General features: G+C 46.4%; 1 protein-coding gene across 4 annotated transcripts in view; it reads left to right on the forward strand.

Moving 5' to 3' along the window:
- GPM6B (glycoprotein M6B) overlaps window positions 1-14,048 on the forward strand; it is a 152,663-nt gene that overhangs the window by 126,475 nt on the left and 12,140 nt on the right. For all 4 annotated transcript variants that reach the window (XM_067723199.1, XM_067723196.1, XM_067723197.1 and 1 more), the window contains one exon: window positions 13,806-13,992. In XM_067723199.1, the coding sequence (XP_067579300.1) occupies window positions 13,806-13,992 (187 nt within the window). The remainder of the gene's footprint in view (window positions 1-13,805; window positions 13,993-14,048) is intronic.

The following is a 14,048-nucleotide window of genomic DNA, read 5'->3' on the forward strand; positions in this document are numbered from 1 at the left end:
TCCCTCTCTCCCCACTGCCTGCAAAATGAAGCCCATGAGGCTTCAGTTTGCCTCAGAGGCCTCCCCACAGGAGGGGCCCACCAGCCTCTCCAGCTTCTCTCCTGATGCTGTCCCGGTCCCCTTGATAAACTTGGCCACGCCCTCAGCTCTCCCCACGTGCCGCTCACCACATCGGTCCCGTTCTCCTTCGCTCATGCTTGTCAGTGTGTCCTAACCATGAGATCCTTCTGTTCTTTAAGGCCTGTCTACACCACTGCCACCCACACACCGTTTCCTAAGCTCCCGCACGCTAAGCCCAGGAGATCTGTCCCTACCTCACTCCCTGTGTCCCTAAGTCAACTCTCTCTTCATTCTACTGTAGTGATCTCTGATGTGTTTGTGTCCCTCACCCCACTCCAAAGTGTCAAGGCCGGGAGGGCAAACCAAACCCCTGCAGCCCCCAGCACAGTGCCTTGCACATAGCAGCAGTTCAATCGACACTCAACTGAATCCAGTGGAATCCAGCAGCGCATAGACACTGTCGCCCAGATGGTCAAGGAGGTTGAGTGCTGCGAAAGCTTAATACTGCAGAGAGGTCTCAGATTTCCTGAACACCCTACAGATCTTTGTGCTCTTAAAATCTCTGCCGTTCGGATTTAGAGCTAGCTTCCCCTACTCACTATCCGTTTCCCTGGTTCTTTGCTCCCCACTTAACTAGGCTAATAGCACACACACGGTCTTTAGGAAAACTAAAGTCAGTTCCCACAAAAGGCGAAGGAAGAGACTAACAAGTGTCTTTTTCTTGTCTTTGTTTATTCTCACCATGTGAACATAACTTTCCTTTTATATAATTGCTTATTTTCTACTGCCCAAGCCATATTGCAAACGTGAGAGGCTCATCTATTTTAAGATTTTCACAACGTACCACAAAAGTGAAAATTTCTGATTTCATAGATTTTAGGACAAACTTTTGGAAGGATCTCCTGAAAAGCAATTCTCTTTATATCATTAAAAATAGTTTCAGCGTTCTTGGCATTATATAGTTAGACTTTTATGTCAGCGACTCTAGGAAGGTCAAGGGAGAACTGAGAAGCAACCTATCTATCATTTAAGTGATTCCTCAGTTAGGTCTTTAACAGGAAGCCCCCCTGTCCACTGACTTCATGATACCTTCTTTTTTTTTTTTTTAAGTCTTTATTAAATTTGTTACAATATTACATCTGTTTTATGTTTCGGTTTTTTGGCCACGAGGCGCGTGGGATCTTAGCTCCCCGACCAGGGATCGAATCCGCACCCCCTGCATTGGAAGGTGAAGTCTTAACCACTGGACCACCAGGGAAGTCCCCATGATACCTTCTTAATGGTGTACGCCAGTGGTTTACAGACTTTGGGTTGTTAACTCCCTTTACCCTCTTAAAAATAATTGAAGACCCCAAAAAGCTTTTGCTCCTGTGGGTTATAGCTCTAAATATTTTTTGTATTAGAAATTAGAACTGAGAAATTTATTATTAAGTAATAACGTTTTCATCATAGAAGTTTTAAAAGTTGTATAATTTATTTTTTATATCTTATCTATTATTTGATCTCAGAAATAGACTATATGTTATCCTTTAAAAAATAATGAACTTATTTGTTTAAAATGACAATAATAAACCCATTACATGTTAACATAAATAATGTTTGGGAAAGATAAGTCTTTTCGCAAACAAAGTAAAACTTGAGTGAGAAGAGTAGCACTCTTTTACATTTTTGCGAATCTCCTTAATATCTGGCTTAATATTAGACAGCTGGATCCTTACATGTGCCTCTACATTCATTCAGAGGCATGCCAGAGCACAAAGAAAAGTTCATATGCGGTTGAGTTACGAGCTGAACTAGCTCCTTGTTTTTTGGTGGACCGCCATTTTTTCTGTAAAGAACGACTAACAAGCTATAGTTACTAAGACTTCCCTGGTGGCACAGTGGTTAACGGCCTTTTCATATATTTGTGGAGCTCTTCCTTGATAATACACCCAAATCCAACAAATGATGGTTTCTTAGAGATTATTAGTAATGTGGAATCGGAAACTATATTAGTGAACTTCTTCTACTCTGTTCCATTAAAATCTGTTGCTCTGCCTTGCACTTTGATTGGATCTGTATTCGAGAACGATTTTGTAACATCCCACATTGGTCCTTTGGAAAATACTGGTTCTCTGGGTGGTGCAGATCTTCCAAGTATTGACACATTGTTCATTATACCATATCCCAAAAGTCAAATTCATTAATAGCACCAGCGATTTCATCAAGAAGTCTTTTAAGTACTGGGAAGCTGGGACTTTTCAGTGTCACAGGTGCAAGTTTTCCGAAACTGATTGACAACGGATACTATCACTTGTTTTCTTTGAAGTGACAAGCTCATTTACATCATTTTTGAGAAAATTTCTGCCAGATACCCAAGTCTGTGTGTGTGTGTGTGTGTGCGCGCGCGCACGTGCAGTGTTTCAGGTACAGCATTATAATTCAACATCTGTATACACTGCAGAGTGATCACCACCACAAATCTAGTTATGGTCCATTGCCAGACAGCTGACCCCCTTCACCCATTTCACCCAACCCCCAACCCCCTTCCTCTCTGGTAACTACTAATCTGTTCTCTGTGTTTATGAGTTGTTTTCTGTTTTTTTAGATTCCACATGTGAGTGAAATCATATGGTATTTGTCTTTCTCTGCCTGACTTACCTCATTTACCCTAATGCCCTCAAGGTCCATCCATGTTGTTGCAAGTGGCAAGATTTCGTTCGTTCTTATGGCTGCATAGTATTCCATTTTGTGTGTGTGTGTGTATGTATGTATATACACATAAGATATATATTATCTTTAAAAAATTTTTTATTGTAGTTGATTTACAATGCTGTATTAGTTTCAGGTGTGAAGCGAAGTGATTCAGTTATACAGGTATTCATTCTTTTTCAGATTCTTTTCCCATATAGGTCATTACAGAATATTGAGTAGAGTTCCCTGTACTATACAGTAGGTCCTTATTAGTTATCTATTTTATTTTATTTTATTTATTTATTTTTGGCTGCATTGGGTCTTTGTTGCTGCGCGCAGGCTTTCTCTAGTTGCGGCGAGCGGGGGCTACTCTTTGTTGCGGTGCGCGGGCTTCTCATTGCGGTGACTTCTCTTGTTGCGGAGCATGGGCTCTAGGCACGCAGGCTTCAGTAGTTGTGGCACACGGACTCAGTAGTTGTGGCTCACGGGCTCTAGAGCAGAGGCTCAGTAGTTGTGGCGCATGGGCTTAGTTGCTCGGCCGCATGTGGGATTGTCCCGTACCAGGGCTCGAGCCCATGTCCCCTGCATTGGCAGGTGGATTCTTAACCACTGTGTTGCCAGGGAAGCCCTAGTTATCTATTTTATATATAGTAGTGTGTATATGTTAATCCTGAGCTCCTACTTATCCCTCCCCTCCACGTTTCCCCTTTGGTAACCATAATTTTGGTTTTGAAATCTGTGAGTCTGTTTCTGTTTTGTATATAAGCTCATTTGTATCATTTTTTAAGATTCTACATAGAAGTGATGTCATATGATATTTGTCTTTCTCTGTCTGACTTATTTTACTTGGTATGATCATCTCTAGATCAGTCCATGTTGCTGCAAGTGGCATTATTTCATTCTTTTTTTTGCGGCTGAGTAATATTCCATTGTATATATGTACCACACCTCCTTTTTGTATTTGTCTGTTGATGGACATTTCGGTGGCTTCCATGTCTTGGGTGACGTAAATAGTGCTTCAGTGAACGTTGGGGTGCATGTATATTTTCAAATTACAGTTTTCTCCAGATATATGCCTAGGAGTGGGATTGCTGCATCATATGGTAGTTCTTGTATCATCTTTATCCATTCATCCATCAGTGGGCACTTAGGTTGTTTCCATGTCTTGGCTATTACAAATAATGCTGCAGTGAACACAGAGGTGCATATATCTTTTCAAATTAGTGTGGAGATTCTTGAAAAAATTAAGAGTAGAATTACCAGTATGACCAAAGCTATTTTACTCCTGGGTGTTTAGACGGAGAACATGAAAACTGTTTTCCATAGTGGCTGCACCAGTTTACATTCCCACCAACGGTACACAAGGGTTCCCTTTTCTCCACATCTTTAATGCCAACACTTGTTATTTGTTGTCTTTTGGATAATAGCCATTCTGGCAGGTGCAAGGTGATATCTCATTGTGGCTTTGATTTACATTTCCCTGATGATTAGTGATGTTGAGCATCTTTTCATATGCCTGTTGGCTGTGTGTCTGTCTTCTTCCCAAGTATTTTAAAAAATACTTTATTTATTTGTTTTATTTGGTTGCACCGGCTCTTAGTTGTGGCAGGCGGGCTCCTTAGTTATGACATGCAGACTCTTAGTTGCGGCATGCAGGTGGGATCTAGTTCCTTGATCAGGGATCGAACCTCAGCCCCCTGCATTGGGAGCTCGGAGTCTTAACCACTGCACCACCCGGGACTTCCCAAGTCTTAGTAACTACAGCTTGTTAGTCGTTCTTTAAAGAAGAAATGGCGGTCCACCGAAAAACAAGGTACTAGTTCAGCTCGTAACTCAGTCGCACGTGAACTTTTTCATTGTGCTCTGGTATGCAGCAGTCCTGTATGTGTCCTTCTCTTCTCATTGCACAGAACCTTCAAAACGGGGGTTTAGATCTATTAAAGTTGATGATTTTTTACTGCATCAAGGACATTTCTAAGTGAAACTGTTCCTTTTGGTTTTTTTCCTATGAGTGTGTGGTGGTGAGCAATGCACTGCTGATTAATACTTTGGTGCCACTGCCTGATTCGCACTAAGCCATCCGCAGTTTTACTGTGCAAACGTCAACACAGTGAAAAAAGTCAATATCTTCTAGTGCAATTATAAAGACAGTTTTGGCCTCCCACACCTCCTGAATGAGTCTCAGGGTCTCCCAGGGCTGCACAGACCCCTCTTGGAGGGCCCCTCTTTTCTGCCCTTGTGCTTCAGTGACCAGCCGATGGACCTCCAGAATAGGGTCCCCTGGGAGCAGGTGAGAAATGCAGAGGCACAGTCTTCTGTATTTTAACGGGATCCCCAGGGAATTTATATGCACATGAAAGTTGGAGAACGAGTGCTCTTGAAGGGGGAGCTGCAGACTTTTCCTGTAAAAGGCCAAATGGTAAATATCTGGCAACTACTCAGCTGTGCCTTTGCAGGTTGAAAATAGCCACACACGGTACATAAAGGAATGAGTTCGGCTGTGTTCCAGTAAAACTTTATTTATGGACACAGAAATTTGAATTCCATATACTTGTGTCACGAAGTAGTAGTATTCTTTGAGTTTTGTTTTTTTAAAAAATCATTTCGAAATATAAAAAAGCGCTCTGTGTTCGCAGGCCATATGGAGAGCTGAGTCTGGCCCATGGGCCACAGTTGGCTGACGCCTGCAGTAGAACACTTGTTCTCCAGCTTGAAATCACCTGGGGAGCTTTTTTTTTTTTTTTTAAGGAAAACCACTAGTTCTTGAGCCCTGCCCCGAGAAATTCTGATTCATTAGTCTGGAGTGAAGTGCGGACGTCAGGGCTTTCCAGTGCACTCCAGATAATGCTGTTGGGCAGCAAAAGTTTGAGAACTTCTGCTCTGTAATATTTTGTAAGCAAAGTAAGGTTTATTTTAAGCTCTTTTATTTTTTTTTAATTGTAGAATTTGGCAGTCACACTGGTGTCTCAGACCGAAATTGTACATGATAGCCTGAGAGCGAGGTTTCTCATCGTTCTTTGTTGTTTGTTGTGTTCGGGGCGGGGACTGTCCTGTACACTGCGGGATGTTTAGCAGCATCCCTGGCTTCTACCCACTACCTGCCAGTAGCGTCCGCCCCGTTGCGATGACTTGAAATGTCTCCACACGTCCCCTGGAGGGCAAAATCGTCCCCACTTGGAAACCAGTGATGTGAACATTGCAGAGCATGTGTGTTTGTGCTGTCTCAAGAATCCTCTGCCTCCGTGCTGTTGACATTGGGGTTGTATAGCTGTTGAGGGGCTGTCCTGTGCCCTGTAGGATGCTGAGCGGCACCCCTGGACTCCACCCACTAGAGCCGGTAGCGCCCCCTCCGCCAGTCGTGACGACCCAAAATATCTCCAGACGTTGCTCGATGTCCCCTGGGGGGGGCACCGTCGCCCCCTATTGAGAACCGCTGCTTGAGCCAACTCTGAGTCAGGGGGGTCTGGGTCCCCTGACATCCGCTTTTATGTCTCTTAAGTAGGGATTCTCTCTGCCTCCGTTTTCCTGCTGGTTGTTTGAAAGTTGCAAACCTTGGTTACTTCTCCTTTTCTTTTTGAATTTGGTGGACCGTTAGGAATCAGTAAAGCAGCAAGGAAGGCCACGTGTAGAGGTCTGTGTGTGTTGTGTGTGTGTGTGTGAGTGAGTGAGTGAGTGAGAGAGAGAGAGAGAGAGAGAGAGATTCATTCCCTGGGTAAGAATCTGAGCCCTTGTTGCTGCCGGTCTTCCTCCTGAGCCAGCATTAAAGCTGCAGCCAGGATCACAGACAACTTGGGGCAAATCACTGGGCCGTTATGAACTCACAGCCATGGCAACAGCCATCCGCAAGCCCGAGGACAAAACATGTTTTATTCTGTTGTTCTGCACAGAAGGTTCTAGTGATGCCAGAGACAAAATGGCCATTGAGAGGAAGAGGCATTGAGGCCTATTTATTCTCCCTACTGTGTGGTTTATATTTAAACTATCTTAGGCTAACGCACACTGGAGTTTTAGTGCAAATCAAAACGGAAAATTCTCTTTAGCCTCAGAGACCGGCCAAATGAAGGCCGAAGACTTTATTAACCTAACAGAGTTGCTGGGGGGTGGGGGGCGGGGCGGGAGGCGGTGTTGGTGAGAGGTACTGAGAATATTAGTAAATACTATGTGCTAGAAGGCCTAGCAGTGTTTTTTTTCCCCCCCACAAGTAGTTCGCACTCATCCAAAAAATGCTTTCCTTGCCTTTTCTGGTTTATGTTCACCAACGTTGTCATTGCTGGTTTGAAGCTCGGGAAAGCTCAGCCTGTGGATTTATAGGAATATCCAAGAAAAGCATCGATCTTCCGTAGCTGGCATCAACATTTCACAGCGTGGCGCTCTGCTGATACTCGGCACCATACCAGTCACCCTGGCCTGTGACTTCTCATGCTGGGGACAGCCCGAAGCAGAGATCCAGGACCTTTGTCTGCATGGGGGTGGGGTGTGATAGGTCTGTGTTCTCAGACCTTCTGCGGTAAGGCACTAAAGCATCTTTGATGTGAAAAATCGGAGGTTAACCGTGCCTGCTTGGCTCAGAAAAAACACTGTAGTTGCACTCTTTTCAAGATGGCTGAACAGCTTGTAACATTGTGTTTTTCTTCATTGCGGTCCCTGGAACTTGCCATTTGATTTGCAAGTGTCTGGAGTTACGGCCAAGCCCAGCAGGCCACCTCTTCGGGAGAAAACACCAAACACAGTTGACACAAAAGCAGGCACTTCAAAGGGACTCAGGATGCTGCACCTGGGACCGGTGGCTGGCCTGGGCTTCTCAAACTTTCAGGCACACAACTGAGGGCTTGTTCAGATGCACATTCTGATTTGGTTGGTCTGGGGTGGGGTCCAAGATTCCGCATTTCCCCCAAGCTCCCTGCTGAACCTCACGCAGCTCGTCCAAGGACCACACTTGGCAAAGCAAAGGCTTTCAAGTACTTTCAGCTGCTAAATGGTCCCCTCATGTCTTTCCTTGACCTCTGAAAGCGTTCACTGCGGTCCAGAAGCTGACAGCATCCTGCGTCAGCTCTTCTGAGCTACAGACCCACATATCCGATCGCCTACCAGAAGCGCCCCCCTTAAGATGGCATCCGGTCACCTCAAACTCAGCATGTCTAAAACTGAACTCAACATCTTTGTCCTCAAAGCCTAGCCGTCCTGGGTCAAGCCCAGCTCAGGGAACAGCACAACATCCATCGGGTTCCACGTGCATAAATGGAGGAGTGATCCTTGGTTCTCACCAGCCATCCCCAACCCCTTTGAGTCCACACCAAGTTGTGCCCACTTGACATCTCAAACCTCTCTCAGACCCATCCCTTTCTTCCACTTCCGCTGCTTTTGCCCTGGTCCAAGCGCCTGCCCTCTTTTGCCTGAAGCATTGCAGCAAGCTCCTCCCCTTATCCACGGCTGCTTTGTTCCCGTCACATCCGCCAGGAGGATCTTCTACAACCCCGGTCTGTTCCCTGGGGTTAAAAATGTTCAGTGGCTTCCCATGATGCTGCGGATAAAGTCCAGAATCCTTCAGGAGGCCTGGAAAGCCCTCAGTGCTTCTAGCTCCAATAAACCCTCTCCTGCCTTCCTTGCCCCACCCTCACCGTGTACTCTCTGTGTTCTGGCATCTTTTATGCCCGGGAAAGCGCCCTGCTCTTTTCCACCATAGAGCTTTTGTTCGCACTGTTCCTCTTTCCCAGCACACCCTCCGTAACCCAGCCCTCTCTCCTTTTACCTAATCAGCTCCAATCCATCCTTCAGATCTAAGCTGCGGAGGCTGTTCCTGGTCACTGTCCAGAAGCCTCGGTAAATCCTCATGGTTTCCTCTCCTAGCACTTCTGAGCCCAAAACCATGTGGATAGTGTCTGTTTCCCCCATAGGCTATAAACTCCATTAGCATGTAGACCACGCCTATGGTAGCTCGCCATCGAGTCCCCAGCGTCCAGCCCAGTACCCGGGACCTCAGAGACACCTCGGTGAGCATTGAATGTTCACTAATGGAATGAATGGGTGAATGGACAGCTGCTCCCTTCCTCCCAGCACTCTCATCCTCACCCGTATCTGTTACTCTGCTTAACTGACAGCTTCCATTCAAGCGGGCCTTTAAGAGACCCCAGTACCCAAGATAATGATAACAGCAAGATTTTGGGGCAGAGCTTCTCCTGTTCAAATGAGAGCTGGGCTGCACCTTCAGGGGACCCCGTGCCGACTGCTTCTTCGAAGTGCGTTACAGGTGACGTCATGTTGATTCGTCCGTTCTGTTGAGAATTTAATAATTGACTCATTAGCCACGGGTGCTTCTTCACACCCTGATGTCTAATACCTTGAAGACCATTGTTTCATAGGTTTTGTTCAGTTCGGTTGTGGTTTCAGGCAGGAGGATAAATTAGGTCCCTGATACTCCATCTTGGCCAGAAGCCAGGAATCGTTTCATGGCATTAGGTGTTTACTGTCGCACAGTTTGGCTGGTAAAGATATCAGGCGGGGCTGCCACAGTGTAGAGCTGGCATGATTCTTTAGGACAGTGGTTCTCAGATTGGAGCCTACGTGAGAATCACCGAAAGCACAGATGACCGGCTCTACCCCCACCCCCCCACCCCCTGATTTTCTGATTGAGTTGTTCTAGGGTGGGACCCGAGAATCTGCATTTTTACCACGTTCATAGGCGACTCTGATGCTCCTGGTCCTGGGACCACACTCTGAATGTCAGTGCTTCCAGATAGGGGTCTGCAAACTTCTTCTGTAAATAGTAAATGTTTCAGGCTTTGTAAGCCACGTGCCCTCTGTCACAGCTGCCCAACTCTGCCATCGTAGAGGAGAAATAGCCACAGGCGATTTGTAAATGAAGGGGGTGTGAGCTGTGTTCCAATAAAACTTTATTTACAAAAATACAGGCTGTAGTTCGCCGACCCCTGGTTTAGGGGAACTTGGAGTGTTGACTCTGCTATTGGTAGTACAGCAGGTAATTTCTATTCCCTCTCAGAGTAAAGGGGAAATCAGTAATTCTAGCACATGCCAGTCCCTTGATATAGTATGATGGTTGCTGTACTCAGGATGATATGGTAGGCAAGGCAATGTCTGCCCTTCTGGGTTGTATTTCTGTCTAACACTGTGAAATGAAACAATACTACTGTGGCCATATAAAGTAGGAAGAACCCCTCCTGCCTCCTCCCACATAAGTACACCCAGGACTGGCTCCATAGTTCGTAGGCCCAGTGCAAAAATGAAAATGCGGATACCCTTGTTGAGAAATTATTAAGCATGTCCAGACGGCAGTATCTGAGTATTATACTAGGCACAAGGCCCCATGGGCCTGTGCAGGTGGTACTCCTGTGAGGCCAGCCTGAACACACCGTCAGCCTCCACCGCCACCTCTGCCGCACACATACCTGCACGTTTTTCGGGTCAGAAATGCTGTTAATGTGAGGATCCTAACAGTATTGATAGCATATTTTAGAAACATATTTAGGTTTTTCTTGCTAACTTTTTGCAGCACCTTTGGTTCCTCTGGGTTAAGTGTATGGCATACGACCAAATCGCCCAGTGTTCAGTTATGTTACATGCTGTGGGGAGAGATGGCTTCTAGATTGACATAGAAGGTACAGTGGGGAGTGATCCATTTACAGATGCTTGAATATCCACCACACATGCAATTTTAGCCGTGTGGGTAACTGGTCAACCATGCTAGAATAAGCTCTGCCTCCAGCTGTATTATTTCCTATACATTTTTCCCAGGTTATTTCCTATAAATTTCACCCAGCTTCTGCTCACGGTGGCCAGCAGGGTCTGTAAGAGTTTTATCTGTGCATGTGGAACGACGATGACCAATATGGTGACTTCTGTTCTACAGGAGCCAGAGTTGTATGTTCACAAATAAAATCATCCGCTGAAAACTTAAGAGCATGGGCTTCTGCTAAGAGAGTATGATTCACTGAAGTGGTCCCCCAAATTCTCGAGTCCTTGGTTTCCCCTGCTGTTCTAAAACTAGACCCACAGCATGGGGTATACGGAGTCCACGAGAGAGATACACTGGAGGGAAACTTTAGCCTTGATCTAGTGGTGAATTTGGGACTGAACCGCATCATTCTTCTAACCCCACTTGTCTTTCTGAGCCAGGGAACAGCTGTGATATTTCCTTTGAAAGAAGCAGAATGCTCTAAGCCTTTGGATGAAAGACTGTTTTGAAGTGGCAGCTGGGGATTTGGAAGGATGAGTTCTATTGTTAAAGGGCAAGTGCGTTACGCTGCTGTAACACCTAGCCCTAACTCCAGATGGTGAGACAGGATGTGGGCTTATTAAAATAATATACAACAGAAATCTTCAGATTTCTTCAAATTTTATCAGATTATATACCAATGTCCCCATGTCAGCTGTTTACGTATTCTGCATCCTAGGTTTTTCTGTAGGAAGCCTTTCCGGACCCCTCTCCAATTTGAATTCTATTTCCTCCTGTCCTTCCGTCTCTCTCTTTTCACTCCCCGCCCCCCACCATCCACTGGCTCTCCAGCAGCCTCTATCTTGGCGCTCATCACGCTGTGCTATAGAAATTCTGTTACTCGTCTGCCTGCAGCATTAAACTGATCTCCTTGAAGGCAGAGGAGGCGTTTTATTTTATGTTTGTATTCCCAGTGCCAAGCACAGTGCTTAGCACCCTGTGGATCTTCACAAAGTCCTGAGTGAGTGAAATCCAAAGTAAAACTCAGAACCTAGCTCATGTCACAGAAAAGTGAATTTGTGGCAAGTCAAAATTGATCTTCCACAGCTGTGTTCTGTAGTGATGGAATGTCCTGTATCTGTTCGGTCCAACATGGTCGCCACCAGCCCAGGTGGCTGCTGAGCATGTGAAACATGGCTTATGCAGTGGAGGAACTGAAGTTTTGATTTTATTTTGAATAATTTAAATAGCCACATGTGCCTAGTGGCCACCATATTGGACAGCACACTCTCAAGGCCATACTTCTCTATCCAATAAGGACCAGATATAACTTTTTTTTTTTTGCGGTACGCAGGCCTCTCACTATTGTGGCCTCTCCCGTTGCGGAGCACAGGCTCCAGACACACAGGCTCAGCGGCCACGGCTCATGGGCCCAGCCGCTCCGTGGCATGTGGGATCTTCCCGGACCGGGGCACGAACCCGTGTCCCCTGCATCGGCAGGCGGACTCTCAACCACTGCGCCACCAGGGAAGCCCCCCAGATATAACTTTGTTAGCTAGGGAAGCAGGCGTTCATCTTGTTCCTAACTTCATCGTGGAGGCTGAGAATGGGGGAGGTGGGGAATGATACAATACAAGAGAAAAGAGGTCTGTTTTCCCTCTTATATAATGGAATACATCGAGGCCAGCGATTTTAGTTCCTCTCGATTTGGGAGCCTGGAGAGCATTTGGACTTTTAGTTGCATTCCTCTCGCTTCACCTCAGCCCCTAGAAGGTCATAGGACAAAATAAGATTGACCTCCGTCATCCTCGTTCGCAAATCTCAAGTGTCCAAAGCTCTTTAAGGTACTGACTTGCTAGTGAACTTGAACTGTATTGTGTGCTGGGTCCCATCTTAGGCAGTTTCATCAGTCCATTTCAGGGAGGTTGGTCTTCATGAAAACAGCTGGTCATCTTTTGAAATGAAAGGCAGCACACTTTCTTATGAGGGCCCGACCTTTTTATTTTCCAATGAACTGAAGAGAGATTGGGTAGTGAGTGTATAGTCACCGCTTGGGGTGGGTTTAAGCAAATGCTAGTTTTAGAATGGGATGCTCATCAAAATGGAAAAGCTTAGCTCCCGTGTTTCTCGCTGTGGTAGTCATTCCCTGTGTACTGTAAAGGCCGTTGGGGTGAAAGAAATTTAGCCGCCTTAATGTGCTTGCCCTGAAGTCATGAACTGCTCTTGATTACTGTTTAACATCGTAATGCGTTCAGAGTTCCATTTCCCCAACAAGCCATTTACTTAAGGGTCTGGATAATGTAAACAGGGATGGGAGGTCACGAGAGGTACCGACATTATCCCGAGGCCAGCACTGCTCTACTGAAACGTAACTGTCTCCGAACTGAAAATGTCACCTGACTGCCCCCGGGGAGGTCTTTATGGACATCTCAAGCCAAAGTTGATTTTAAAAATGAATGAAACTCTTATTCCTCTCGAGAATGGAGCGTGAACTGTGGCTCTCTCCTTCATTTCACTTCATGGATGCTCATTTTGTCTCCCCGCCCCCCCCCCCCCCCCCCCGTGTTCCTTTTCCCTCTTCAGGTACTTAAATGTCGTCACCCACCAGTTCGCGGTTCTTTCTTACGCTGAACGTTTCTGTTGGAGGGCGGCAGGTGGAAGCCGAGGAGGGGTGGGGGAGGACTGTGATTAAACTGCTTGTGCTGCCTGGCCCGGGGCAACATTTTTATTTAAAAGTTGAGCTAATTTTTCTGATATTGACATGAAACTTGAGTGGACCCACTTGAGCGGATCTGGGTGACTTGGTGCTTTTAGGGACCAACATGCCCACCACCTTTCCAAAATGATTCCCTTGATATTTTTCTGACCACAGCAATAGTGTCATTACTGTATTTGACTCTTCTGGTTGCCCAGGAGGTCAAAGGCTCGGGGAAAGCCATTGGCTGCTGCAAAAGAGAGAAATAGGTACCCGAAACCCCAGAAGGCTGAGGTTGGGGGCAACTTGACGGTCGCTTTTCTTCATAGAACCGCAGCCTCACTGCAGTTCTTTTGACATTGCGAGTGGGATGACTGCTGCTCCTTGAGCAGGGGGGCCCCTAACCTGACCCCGGGTCAGACAAAAACTTGTAGAATTGTGCCTCACTCCATAACTATTCGTCAGTTGGCTGCTGTGCCACTCACCCCGAGCAAATTAAGCTACATATGTCCTCTTGGAGCCCCCGAGTCCTCACCCACAGAATGTGAGATGTCGGCAGCTCCCCCTCTGGTCCTTGGGACGTTGAGCTGTTGTCCACAAAGCATGCGCGGGAAGATGGATAAGTCGAGCCTTCTCTGTTAATGGGTGGTCTTCACGAAGTCAGGAGTTTTGCCCTTAACAGCGGCATTTTCTCTCCTGTGGGTCCAGGCTGCTTCGAATGCTGCATCAAGTGTCTGGGAGGAGTCCCCTACGCCTCCCTCGTGGCCACCATCCTCTGCTTCTCCGGGGTCGCCTTGTTCTGCGGCTGTGGGCACGTGGCTCTCGCGGGCACCGTGGCGATCCTTGAGCAACACTTCTCCACCAACACCAGTGACCATGCCCTGCTGAGCGAGGTGTAAGTACCTGCTTCCTTTGAAGACGTATTTAAAGTGCCACCACCCCAGGAGGGTT

The sequence above is a fragment of the Pseudorca crassidens genome, chromosome X (genome assembly GCF_039906515.1).
Source record: "Pseudorca crassidens isolate mPseCra1 chromosome X, mPseCra1.hap1, whole genome shotgun sequence".
NCBI classification, from domain to species: Eukaryota; Metazoa; Chordata; class Mammalia; order Artiodactyla; family Delphinidae; genus Pseudorca; species Pseudorca crassidens.